At 36.9% G+C, this 13,041-nt stretch overlaps 1 protein-coding gene across 1 annotated transcript in view; it reads left to right on the top strand.

Moving 5' to 3' along the window:
- Positions 1 to 11,840, top strand: part of PPP1CB (protein phosphatase 1 catalytic subunit beta) — a 29,397-nt gene extending 17,557 nt beyond the window's left edge. Inside the window, exons 5-8 of the mRNA XM_054280042.1 lie at positions 3,910 to 3,981; positions 7,056 to 7,207; positions 8,746 to 8,880; positions 9,497 to 11,840. Coding sequence (XP_054136017.1) covers positions 3,910 to 3,981; positions 7,056 to 7,207; positions 8,746 to 8,880; positions 9,497 to 9,601 — 464 coding nt within the window. The 3' untranslated portion in view covers positions 9,602 to 11,840. The remainder of the gene's footprint in view (positions 1 to 3,909; positions 3,982 to 7,055; positions 7,208 to 8,745; positions 8,881 to 9,496) is intronic.
- Positions 11,841 to 13,041: the final 1,201 nt, after the last annotated feature.

The raw sequence follows: 13,041 nt of genomic DNA, 5'->3' as shown, positions 1-13,041 counted from the left end.
TTCTCTGAGTGATGTAGAAATGGTTTGGTAGATGTCACACCTGTGTTGCCAGTCAGATGGAAATTAGTGGAAATGAAAGCAATGCAGAAACATCTAGTTTGAACACCTCCGTTTCCAGACTTCATGAGGTTCTTTTGATGGCTGCCATCCTGCCTTTATTAATTACAGGTATCAATTCAAGAGCTATGCCTGTATGAAATGTGCTTTTAAAATGGTCTGGAGTATTCTTGTGTCTTGTATTGAAAGCTTCTGCCTTCAGTGCCTGCTAGAATAAGCTAACAGGGTCTTACACATAACATGCTCTGAGGTATTGTTAAGTCCCTGTAAAAACATAGTTAATGCAGTAGTACACTTGGGTCTGCTAGTCTCTGGGTAGCACTGACATGTCAGAATAACTGTTTGTTTGCAGCTCATCTTTTAATCTTATTCTCAAGCCATGTGGTGGTGTTTCTTTTTAAGAACTGGTATCTATCTTACAGGCTAGATCTCATAGTTTTAGGAATGTGAGATAGAGTCACTTCTGCACCTAGGTAGCCAAATATCAGTGGCTAAAAACCCATGTAATAAGTTTGTCTCCAAAACAGCTTATGAAAGAATTACTGTTTTACTATCAACACATGTTTTAGAATTTTGGTTTTTTGGAAAACAGAGCATTGAATAGTAACAAAATACTGGAGTGTTTCAGGCAAACAATTAAGTTTAGGCAGAAGATAATCAAAGCAGCTTAGCAGGTAGAGCAGAATGCTATGACAAAACCAGCAGCTTTGTGTGTATGCATTTGAGACCTGAACCATGAGAAAGAAGCCTCAAGAGCTATTTTTCAAGTAAAAAGATTTAAAGTTTCATTGTAAGTGGGGAGGGAGGGGAGCATGTGTGAATTAAAAGTTTTCCTACTTGACTAAACGAGGTTATTTTGTGCATAGTATGCTTTTAAGGATCTTTTTATGAAAAGCAGTATTTACTTTGTTATTCATTGCTAATTGCCCCGTAAATTGTACAGGCTTAGTCTGTAACTGAAATTATTGCCACTCGGAACTGATCTGTAGCTGTGAAACAAAGTGAAAAGACTACTGAAGTGCTGTGTGCTCCTAATAAATGGAAGTGGACGTTCAGCACAGAAATAAGCTTTGCCCTTTTTCCACTTTTCTCCAGTCCTATCCAAACTGCATTCCAGATCCAATGAAGTAATGGACTGTCAACGCCTTTTCATGATGTTACTACTCTAATAGACACTGAGGCAGCAACACAAACCATTCAACTCTGCTGGAGGTTGAAGCTAGCATATAGATATAAGGTAGGTGCCTTTTTTACTATATTGCGCATTTTTGCATAGTTTATTTTAAAAATATTGTCCTCTGGGATATAATAAAACTTTGCAAAACCGCATAACATAGTAAAACAAAAGGCACCTAACTTCAACCCCAGTAGGCCATCTACAATAGCTTAATATATTGAGTCATTCTTTTACCTAAACTTTTCTGGATATCTGTTTGGAGTTACCCATCTTGCAATATAACTCAGCATCTCTTGCTACCCCTGTCTTTAAATGTTCAAGCTAGTGAGAGGATGTTTCATTGTATCTTTTCCATCAGCTCCCTCTCTTCCCACATGCCTCGCACATGTAATAATTTGTCCTTTTTTAAAGGCTGTCCTCTCAACTAACTTCTGACTTTGCTCTTTATCTCACTTCATTAAAGCTTATTCCTTAACTATTTCTGACTTCTCCCTTTCTCTCTGCACTGTATTCTGTACAGCATTGGTCCTCTTATCTATGACAGCACTCTCTAGCTCTAATCTTTAAAGAACTTACATGGTTAGTTTCAAGTTTCTATAAATGAAGTCCATATTGTAGTGTCCTATTGATGGAATACATTGATCTTACTGCACTCAATTGAAGCTCTGAGATGGGAGTTGTGTTTGTACAGTAAAATACTGCATTTTTGTGGTATTTTTAGGCTCTGGAATTCTGTTTTTCTTGTGACATTAATGACAACAAACTGGATGTTGATGTTTATCTCTTCTTAATTTACATAGTATTCAAAGATTACACTATAGAAATTAGTGCCTATCGCGCTTACTTTACCAATTCCACACAGTCAAAGAGTTCAAATCAAATTTGATGAGTCTGCCAGGAGTAATGAGAATTCTTTGTTTTCCCTTAGGGAGTAGGTGGTCTTATGCTTCAAAAATACAGTATACTGGCTATACTTAAAGGTGTTTTTCCTGTGTTTAGCTGTTGTGACAAGTCAACTTAATTCTGTACTTTTAGTATGCTGTAGGTTTCAGCAATCACTTTACTGGCAGCAGCTTTACAGTGAGCTTTGGCATTCTTATATCCTCCATTCAACACTGATCATGTAGGACTATTCTCTGTAGGTATGAATTTGAGATGTTAGCCATTTCTTTGTGTGCAAGGGGAGTTGGGAAGATACTCTGGGAAAGAAATGGTTACAAAAAAGTCTGCAAACCGGTAGGCAATTCTGTAGGGTTTTCCTGTTTTCCAGTAATGCAAAATAGCACAAAAATGGACAGCCACACGGTTGAGACATGGTTTGTAGTAACATTTGCTTTTAAAGAATCATGGAGTGCTTTGAGTTGGAAGGAACATTAAAAGGCACCTAGTTCCCAGTGACCCTGCTGTGGGCAAGGAACCTTCCACTAGACCAGGATTCTCCATCCCACCCAGCCTGGCCTTGAACACTTCCAGGGATTAAAGATTTATTTTGGGTGCAGCCTGAAATGCTGAAAGCTGTAACTTCATAGAAAGTCACAGACTGGTCATGTTTATTTCACTGAGATTGCCCATTGCAATCTCTGGGTGTGGTGCCATATGCTAATGAAATGTGTGTGCAAATAGATCAGATCTGGGAAAGGGGAAGTGGTAGATTCATCAAAGTTTGAAAGGTGATTTTCTACTAGAATTTATTTTATTATTCCTGCGTTGTTGTGTTTATAGACTTGATTAATACTCCCTTTAAGTAGTTTACTGTTAGATTTCTGCCATTCTTTACAACCTCAAGGCAAGAGCATGAAAACAGCTTTAGCCAGGTGATGATGATAGAAGACTTTTGCCATAGGACTGCTTCAAGAAAAATAATCTAAAATCTTCATACTTGAAGAAAAGTTCCTCAAGTCTGTATCAAGTTCTTTGGTTCCTGTCAAATATCATTGTTCTTGTAACGTATACATTGCCACTGTGCAAACTCTGATGTTAGCTGAAATTACTTTACATGGTGAAATGACCTTCCCAATGACAGCTTTCTTCTGTCCTGTTCAAAGTTCTGGACTGAGTCAAATTGTGATATGGTTTGTTAACACAAAATGTGTTTCATCACAAATTAGGTCTTCATGTTCTATTTTAAAATTTGCAGCTTTCTTAATTAGAGACTTTGGCCTAAGTCATTTAAAACACCTAGGACCCTGATTTAAGGACACATTAGGATGCTGTAGCATCTAGCAGGTTCTCTTTCATGCCTGTACGCCCCAAGCAGAGGAGCTTTAGGGTGTGTAAACTCCTCCAAGGGTGGCTTTGGAATTCCATGCTTTAATTGTTGTTGCATGTTAATGGCTAAACTATTGAAGGATAGCTGTGTGCACTAAGTGTTTTGGGGGTTTTTTGAGTAATCAAAGTACTGTGATTTTGTAATTGACTTAAGCAGCTGAGCTACAGTAGATGACAACCTCCATGGCTAAAAGGATGGTGATGAGAACCCCTTCCTAATTTCACTTGCGTTATTCTCTGTCCTCTATTCAGCAACTTAATTGTCTTATAGCAAACTGCCTTCTGTTTATGTTGCAGTGGAAACAATGGATGCTGTGTGCCTTTGAACCTCAAATCTTGTGTTCTCTGGAACCCTTTCCACAGGTAAAATGCGTATATGAGTCACTTGTTTTCTTGTACTTTTACAGGACTGTCTCCAGATCTCCAGTCAATGGAGCAGATCCGGAGAATTATGAGACCTACAGATGTTCCTGACACAGGTAAGTGATGTGAAATTTACTGTAAATAAGTCTTAATGAGGAAACAGGTTTAATCAAATTCTGTGCAAGCAATGTAGTGACTTAACTCTGCTCACAGTACAATATTCCTTGGTGCCTGTATAGGATGTGAGCCCTATTCTTCATGACGGCTGTGCTATCTCATGTGTTAAACGTTGTTGTATGTGGTGTTGTTGTTTGTCATAGCAGAGTAGAGTATGTTTTTTGATACATATTTTTGGATACATTATTCACAAGTTTCCCTTAAAACATCTTAGAAGTGTAATGAAAGATAAAGGAAACAGAAGAGGTCATTCCCCTTGCCTTGGTTAGGCACACACAAACCTTTTAGTCTATTAAAGAACATCACGGTTCAAAGTTAAACAGGACAATGAAATTAAATTTCTTGGGTGTTTAAGTATTTGGGCTTCTCCCTGTTTGTCTCCTTCCTCCTTAAATTTGAAACATACAGCTCTTACTTCACTGCAGTTGGGATTTCAATTCCATCTATCAATGTACTAGTTGTGAAATTTTCCTCTACTAGGTTATTGTTCTATTTCTAAATGTTGGATGCAAATTGCTAGTGCTTTCTCTACAATATTCTTTTGAATGGTTTGAATCAGTCTTGCTTAGTGTCTCATTTATTACAGATTTTTTTACTAGAGGATTGAAAAGACTGTTGAGCAATGCAATGGGATAACTTTTAAAGTGTTGATTTCAACAGTGGTCTGAAATTAACTTTCAGAGGAGATATAAGATCTGAACCTTTTTTGAACATAAGTTACAAATAAGTTAGAAGAATTCTGTTTCCTGTAATGTTCCTTGGCGTGGAGTAATTCAGGGACTAATGTTAATATATCTACTGTCCCTTAAACAACACCACTTCTGTGCAAGCCAGTATATACACTCCTGACACTAAGATGCATTATAGACTGGTGAGTGATTGTTTCTGTAGTATAAATTACTACACTGTTTGTCCTTTTATGCTACTTATTCACTCAATGCATAACCAAATAAATGTCAGCACAAACGAGTCAATCTTTGCATATATCAGTGTTCCCAGAAAAGATGGGTTTTATTCAGCAGGCATAATAGTGCTTGAGGCACCCCCACTTCAGGAATGCCCTTACAGAACGTAGTTCTTGTTTCCATGGACACTCCACTGAAATCATCTCTCTTCTTAGAACCTCCTAAAAATAAGTATGCAGATTTTTTTTCTAAAAGGTTTTTGTTTTGTGTAGTGTTAATTTTGCTTTCAGAAGCAGTAGCTGTGTGTGTACTGTCAGAGATAAAAAGAAATGTCCTATCAGAAGCATGTGTGCTGTGGTGCAATGACCAAGGTCTTCATCTTTTGGACCTACTTAGGGAAACCAGTTTTACATGATGGAAGTAAATCTTGCAGAAAATTAAAAATAAACTGACATAGTCTCACTTCCATTAAAGTTTTAAGCCCTTCAAAGCTATCTCTTTGTGGAGGGGTGTCACTTGGGGAATATTTGTGTTGATACAAAAGTTTTGGTAGATGATCATGTGGCTGTGCTAGGATTAGATGATTATGATGGCTTCTTCGAGCCTGATGAAAAAAAGCTTTACAACTTCAATTTAAAGACCTCTTAGGACAGATTTGCCTTTTGTTCTGTATGACCCTAAAGATTATTTGATTTTGGGGAAAGAATAGAAGAGGATGCACTCACTAAACAGCTGAGACAAGCTGCTTCTATCACTTGTTGGGAACTCATGGTAAGAAGCCATTAGGGTTTGCAGGGCAATTATTGTTTTGAAAAACAATACTCAATATAGAACTAAATTTCAGTAAAGTTAAATTTTTGTCATGCACTGATTGTATTCAGTAGTTTATCTCTAGATGGAAATATTATCTAAAATCCAGTTGTACTTGTTCTGTTCTTTCTCTTCTAAAAACAAATCAAATTGTAGTCTGTTGTTAGAGAGCAGCTGTGTCTGGTGCCAAAGACCATTTGATAAATATATGTAAATATAAAATGGTGTCGTTGCACAATAGGTTTCAAACATTGGTTTGCTTGATTACAGCTTGAAGGACCTGTCGTTTAAGAAATAACATCTTCAATATTTTGTTTAGCAAGTAACCAAATGTAAATGTCAGTCAAACTTCTGAATGGTAGATGAAGGAGCCTTCTGGCTTATCTTTCAAAATTGTGAGGCAATGCTGTTAAGTATTTATATGCCTGTGGGTCATCACAGGTAAAGAAAGTACAATGCCTTTCAAACATTTGGGGGTTCATTTGTGTTCCAGTTGGATTGGCCTGGTTCTTTCTCATGCTAATATTAATGGAAAGTTCTGTATCTGTAAAGGCATTGCAGTTGATCTAGAGAAATCTTTTTTAATACCCAGTGTTAACTCCAGAGTTGGCTGACCTTTTGTTGGCAGCAAAGAAAAAAGATCTTGACCAGTGCTGAAATGCCAGAGAGGTTTATTGTTCTAGCTTAGCTTCCAGACTGGCTGTCACGAGGCTTTTTGAAACAGTCAACGGGGGTCCTAGCAAATTGGCAGTGCTACCTGAGATGATGTATCAGTGTTTTGCTGTGTTACATTTTGATTTAGTCATCTAAGGTTCTTCATGAATGGTAGGAAAAGTGAGAATCAAAGTTGTTTGTGTTCAGAAACTTAAGAGTACGAAATTACTTAGTGCCTTTATGACTGGCCTTGCATGGGACTTTTAAATTTACTGCACCTTTCAAACGAAGCTTTCTCGCTGAGCTGTGAAATTGATGGTTGCCTGTTAATACACATGCACTTTAATATTTTTAAACTGCTTTAATGCTCACTGTAAGCACACTGAATATTACAAAAAAAAGATTATTTCAAAGAACTATTTGAATCTGACTTTTTTAATCTCAAGGCATTTTCAGTGGTGAGAGGGTAAACAATCTCGAGATTCAGACTGTACTCTTTGTCTGAGTTGCAGTGTAAGTATTGTTGCATTTGTTGTTAAGGCTTATTTTCTTTAGGTGAGTTGCTCTGGTAATTACAGCAGAACTGGTTTGCGTTATAAAATACCTCCCAAGACTGGCATTTTCATTTTTATTATCTTTCAAAGGTTTGCTCTGTGACCTGCTGTGGTCTGACCCAGACAAAGATGTGCAAGGTTGGGGTGAAAATGATCGTGGGGTCTCTTTCACTTTTGGTGCTGATGTGGTCAGTAAATTTCTGAATCGTCATGATCTGGATTTGATCTGTCGAGCTCATCAGGTATGAATTTTGCTGCTGTTGCTTCTTAAAACCTCTCCTGCTCCTTATCAGTAGTGTATATTTGGAACTTAATTTGCACTGTGTTATTTCTAGAGAAAATATCTTTCTAATAAAGGGCCTATAAAGGCTATGTACTTTGTTGGCTCGTGATGAACTGTGTGTCTAATGTCGGTTGAGTAGAATACAAACACTGGATTTCTCTATTGATGTCTTCCTTTTGTACTGTCTGTTAAATGTTAGACTCATGTATGTGAGCACTACAGGTAAAGTCTCCAGATTTAAAGGGGCAGCGTGACTTGAATTTGAGATTTACATTGAAGTTTGAGTTCTTCACTTTTAGCAGTAGACAATTCCCTGGCAGTTCTGGCTTGAACTACCTCTACTTTGCTTCATGGAAGTATTAAATGCATTTTGACTATCTCTACAAACAAGTCTGTACATAAAAACTTTCACTGTTGCCAGTATTTTGATTCAGCTATCCAGAGTATTTTGGCATAGGTTGTTTTTATTTCCTCACATTTCAGTCAGGCAGTTTTTGCATTGCCAATCCTGAGCACACTTTTTTATTAGGTTACTTCAAACAAGAGTGCTACTTAGGTGGACATCAGGTTTCAGTTTCCTGTATTGCATTTCAGTTTCATTATTTAGTCTATTTTAGAAGCTCCCTCTTGCTGTGGAAGAAAAATAGGCTCTTTATTCTGTGTCACTGTTAGGCTTGGGTACACTATTAGAGCACTTAAATTTTTTTCTTTGTAATTTTACTGCTAAAACATTAGAGAAGATTTAGTATTGATTCCACGTGTTGACTGGATTTCTTAACTGCTGATCAAGATTACTGCCAATTTTCTAAGTCACGTAGTTGATTCAGTTCTTTATAAAAGGAGAATGATATCTTATAGAAGATAATGATGATTGCACCAAAGTAATCAGTTGGGTGTATTTGTTGTACTACATTGTAACATAAAGCTTTTATTTCAGAAAAGAGGGAACATCCTCAGCTGATGCATCATACTTCTTGCACAATTGTAAAGGTGCATCATGCTCTTAGGCAAGATCTGGCAGAATCACTCCTTTTTTATAATTTTGACACTCTGAAATCACCTACACTTGAGGTGTGTGCAGTCAACACCAATTTAAGCAAAACTTAATTGTTTCAAGTTGCAGTGAAGGTGGTATCCAGACCTTGTGTGCTCCAAACTAATTAGGTCAAACATCCACATTCTGTGTATAAAGCATTAAATGCTGGGAATCCTTACACTGGCAGTGTATAATTGGACTTCAGCTATGAAAATATTAAACAGCCAAGCTGATGTGTGCTTAACATTTGAAGTGTCACACAAGGGGTATATTGTCTGGCCTGGCATTCAGTGTCAGGTAAGAAAATGAGTGAACTTGTCCTGTCTGAAAGTCAAGACATAAAATAGCTTTTTTTATGTCTGTTCCTTTATCTTTCTAATATAAAGTCCAGTTTGCCTCAAGATATTTTTTTTCTTCAAAACTTTGTATGTGAGCCATATTGATTTCTCTGGTGTTGCCAGGTGGTTGAAGATGGATACGAGTTCTTTGCTAAACGGCAGTTGGTCACCCTATTCTCAGCTCCAAATTACTGTGGAGAGTTTGACAATGCAGGAGGCATGATGAGTGTGGATGAAACTCTGATGTGTTCCTTCCAGGTATGCTATATTTGTGCAGTTACATGCCTGTAGGTGTTGGGCTGTATGGACCATGTTAGTGTGCTCGTGGCTGTGCTGGTGGTCAGTGTAAAGCAATATTCTTGTGCTACAGAGGGGACTGCTTTGTGAACAACTGGAACTGCAACCCAAATGTTCTCCAGAAAACTGGAATTTGATATTTTCCAAACTACTTCATATTAAATTCTTCATTCTATTTAAATGCTCATTTCAAATTTTAAGGTTTATTTGGGTGATTTCTTTTTTGTCATACCTAGTGATTGGAGTACACAATTATGCAAACTAATGGTTATAGCGACCCTTTTAATATGGCTGCTTTGATCAGATTTTAGTCCCTATTCCTTCCTGGATGTGTTTTCAGCCCCTTTTCTTTCTTCTTTCCACCTCAACATAGTGGTAGAAGGAGAAGTATTTAGAGTTGCTGCTACTGTTGCATGTAGAGCTAAGAAATTTGTAGGGCTGTGATGTGATTTCCGCCCCCCCTCCCACCATCCTCATCCCTGTTGTTCCTGCTGATCAAAGTTTCATGTGGGTTTAACAGTATCTGAAATGTTTTTAGTTATTGCTGACTCAAAGGAACTTCTTTATTTTCTCTAAGATATTGAAACCATCTGAAAAGAAAGCCAAGTACCAGTATGGTGGACTGAATTCTGGGCGTCCAGTCACTCCACCTCGCACAGCTAATCCACCGAAGAAGAGGTGAAGAAAGGAAATAATGTAGAAAACACCATCAGATCTGTCAAGGACAAAACTCCATATTACAATATATAATAAGTGTGCACTGTAAAACCATCCAGCCATTTGACACCCTTTATGATGTCACACGTTTAACTTAAAGAGACGGGTAAAGGATCTTTATTAATTTTTCTAGTAGAGAGATGTGCAACACTGTATTGTAACAAGTATAGCTCCAAGTTCTAATATCCAGCATAGAGAGGAAAAAAAATTAGAAAAAACTATTTCAACTGCATATTCACATTTACCACGGTTTTTAAAGTTGACCAACATCCCAGTTAAAACTTGGTGTAATAGTTAAACCAGATGAGAGCATGATGTTCCATTTGTGTAATGTGGTCTTATTGTTGCTTAATTGCTTTTACTTTGGTTTTTTTGTAGCTAGAATGATGCGAATATGGTATCTAGTCTTATTTCCTGGCTCTTTGAAATTGATATGAGGAAGGGGCTTTCTAGAACAGCCATTGATCTCTTATCCTCCCCCTAATCCCCTGTTTTTTCATCATAATGCCGTGTGCCCCATTATAATGCAAAGTTTATAGTACAGTAGTTATTAAAAGGCAAACTGAGTCCCAAATGCCTGGACTGGACAGCTTGGCAGCCAACATACATTAAGGCAGAAAAATCTGTCCTGACCTTTTAACTTCAACTGCCACACAATGAATTTGTGCACTACACTATTTTAAATTATTGACATTACACTGTGCAATGGCACTTCATTTAACTTAGATAGGACAAAAATGGTATTGCCTATTAGTTGGTAACTTGATTTAGTGGTACCTTGGCTTTAGTTTTATTAGCATGAAACACCTTTGGCATGCTTAGCTTCCAGGTAACCTCCTACCTGCATCAAAATTCATCTTACATAGTTCCACAGAACATGAAGATCCTTACTTGATAAGCCTTTGAAAGCTGACATTCTTTTTCAGAAGAGGGTGTGTTTAAATGGCTGTTCTTCAGCATACAACAGGCTAGATGATGGGTGGTGAGCTGAAAATGCTACAGGAATGTCCAACTTTATAGTAAGGCTTACATCACTAAAGAATCTATCATTTGGATTTTCATGATCAAATTTCATATACTATTGTATAGACTTCTGCTTTGTAGTGTACTATAGTAGCAATAATTTCTGTACGTGATCAAGAGTTAAGCAGTATTTTCAGTTCTCTCCTTTATTAAAAGAGCTAACATTGGCAAATGGCAAGATATAGAGAAGACACAAAATATACAGTAGGATAAATGAAAGGCACAGATTTGTGATGCTTTAGGATGCAATACTTATTGGACACAACTACAAAAGCTTTTACTGAATACTGTCAAATTTGTTAGATTCTTTGGGGGAAGGCTGCAGATTTATACCATTCTAAATGTGCATCAGTAGATGTAAAACTCTTGACTTCAGTATTGTCTTTGAAAATGTTAAATTGAGGATTCTAGTAACTTATGTTTTATGAACTGGCACATTATATAATGCAAGAGATATATTGATTTCTGACACAGTGAGCAAGTTCTTTAAAATGGATTTAAGTCTCTTTTCTAATTCCATTTTGTTTTAAATGCATATTTTAAATGTAGGTTTTTTCATTTAGTAAAAATTGTCTAATTCATTTGAATGAAGTCTGACTGGTTATTTTAACATACCTTACTTACTCAAAATGTGTGGAGTTGGTTGTTTTTCAAGAAAAGGAAGTCTTACAATATCTCTATCTGTTACTGATTTATACTGGGTTGGTCTATGGTTTTGAACAGTGGTTTATTCTATCCCACTTTGAATCAAACATCAGTTTCAATGCTTAAAATAAAATGAAATAGATTTTTTTTATGTTGTTCAAAGACACTTGTTCTTGAAAGTCAGCAGTAAGAGCTGTGTGAGAGTAACTGCAGTTTGGGACAAGGTAATTTATGAAATCTAATCTGTAAGCATTGACATGGTAACTTCCTGCTCTAAGTCATTGCTTACTTGAGATTTATTTTTGCAAGTTTAGAAAATGCTGGGTTTTACCAAGTGCCAGCCTCTGTGTTACCAAACATCTGGATTAACCCTTTTCCATTTTTTCTTTTGTTTCTGGAATGATGTCTTCTGTATCATAAAATGTCCAGGTGTAAAGCTGTATGTTATGTGAGTACCTAACATGCTCGCTTGTGTTACAGATGCTATGTCAAAAGAAAAATAAAGTCTTCGGGCCTTCTTCTGTGTCCTAAAGAAATAGGAAATTTTTAGTTTGTTTAATGGCACTAGTAAGCCACATTGGGTGCTGGTATTCTGAAGAATTGCTATTTTTACATAGCAGCAGTCATTTGGAAATTGTTTGAATGTTGTTTTGATTTTTGGAGAGTTGGAATGTCTGCTAACATCCCTCATCATCTATGTGGTGGAAAACACACATGATGTAGTGATCTTACCCCTACAGATATGACTGATATTCCATACTAAAAGCAAGTCTGATACATAACAGAACTCACCACTTCAACTTACATTTTACAGGGTTAGTATGGATCTCTATTTTTAATGTTGTGTGTTCTGGGAGGAGTAGAAAAAATAACCTCAGTCTAATTCTATGCAGATAAAATTAACTTCCTTCCATGGAAATTGCTAGTGATCTAATGGCTAATAGTTTTTTTTTCATGTAAACATCTTGTCTCTACAAGCCTTGAATACTGTTAAATAGCATGTGTAGTGTGCTTGGAACAAACAGGAGCATTCTCATATGGGCTGTTGAGAGGCATATAAAACATTACACCATTTGAGATGTGCTTTTGCATGTTTATCCCCTCCACCTTTATCTGACAGTAATGTTCATTCCATGTTTATAGTAGAGTACACATTGCACACAATGTCTTTATCTTTTTCCTTTCTTGTCAATGGACACTGAATTTCCCAAATACTAGTTTAAAGTATGCTGTAAGGGATGCAGCTTTGGTTTCTTTTGTGTTGATTGATACAAATTTTTGTTTTGCATCACTTTTTTTGTATGCTTTATAGTACTCAGTGTTTTCTATGCATGGATAATTGTTTGCTGCTTTAAAGGAGAAAAAAGTTTCATGTGGTTGTGCTGCTCTAGTACCTTGAACACTGTTTCTGTTTAGTACATTGTTTGTAATGATCTGATGTATTTACAAAACCTGCTGTAGAAACAGACTCTCTGAAAACAGTGTGAGGGTCTTATACTAGTGGATTTAGTTTGCTGCATATAGACACTTGTGGCCACTGAAGTCTGAGTTGGTAATTTTGTTTCCAAATTTACTGTGATTAATTACAAGTGTCGTCACCAAGTTTCAGGATCCTGTTATGAAGACAATCTCTCTCTGTTTGTCCTGTACTCTCTGTTGAGAGAAAGGCCAATAGGTAGGTGTGACATCAGCTCGTGACGGCTTGTAGCATCCCAGTGCTGTGCACTTACTTGCCTG

The sequence above is a fragment of the Melozone crissalis genome, unplaced genomic scaffold (assembly GCF_028551555.1).
Source record: "Melozone crissalis strain CALT ecotype California unplaced genomic scaffold, PUWL_Pcris_2 ptg000027l_1, whole genome shotgun sequence".
NCBI classification, from domain to species: domain Eukaryota; kingdom Metazoa; phylum Chordata; class Aves; order Passeriformes; family Passerellidae; genus Melozone; species Melozone crissalis.
The sequence above is the reverse complement of the archived record's forward strand: the minus strand, read 5'-3'. Positions and strand labels throughout refer to the sequence as shown.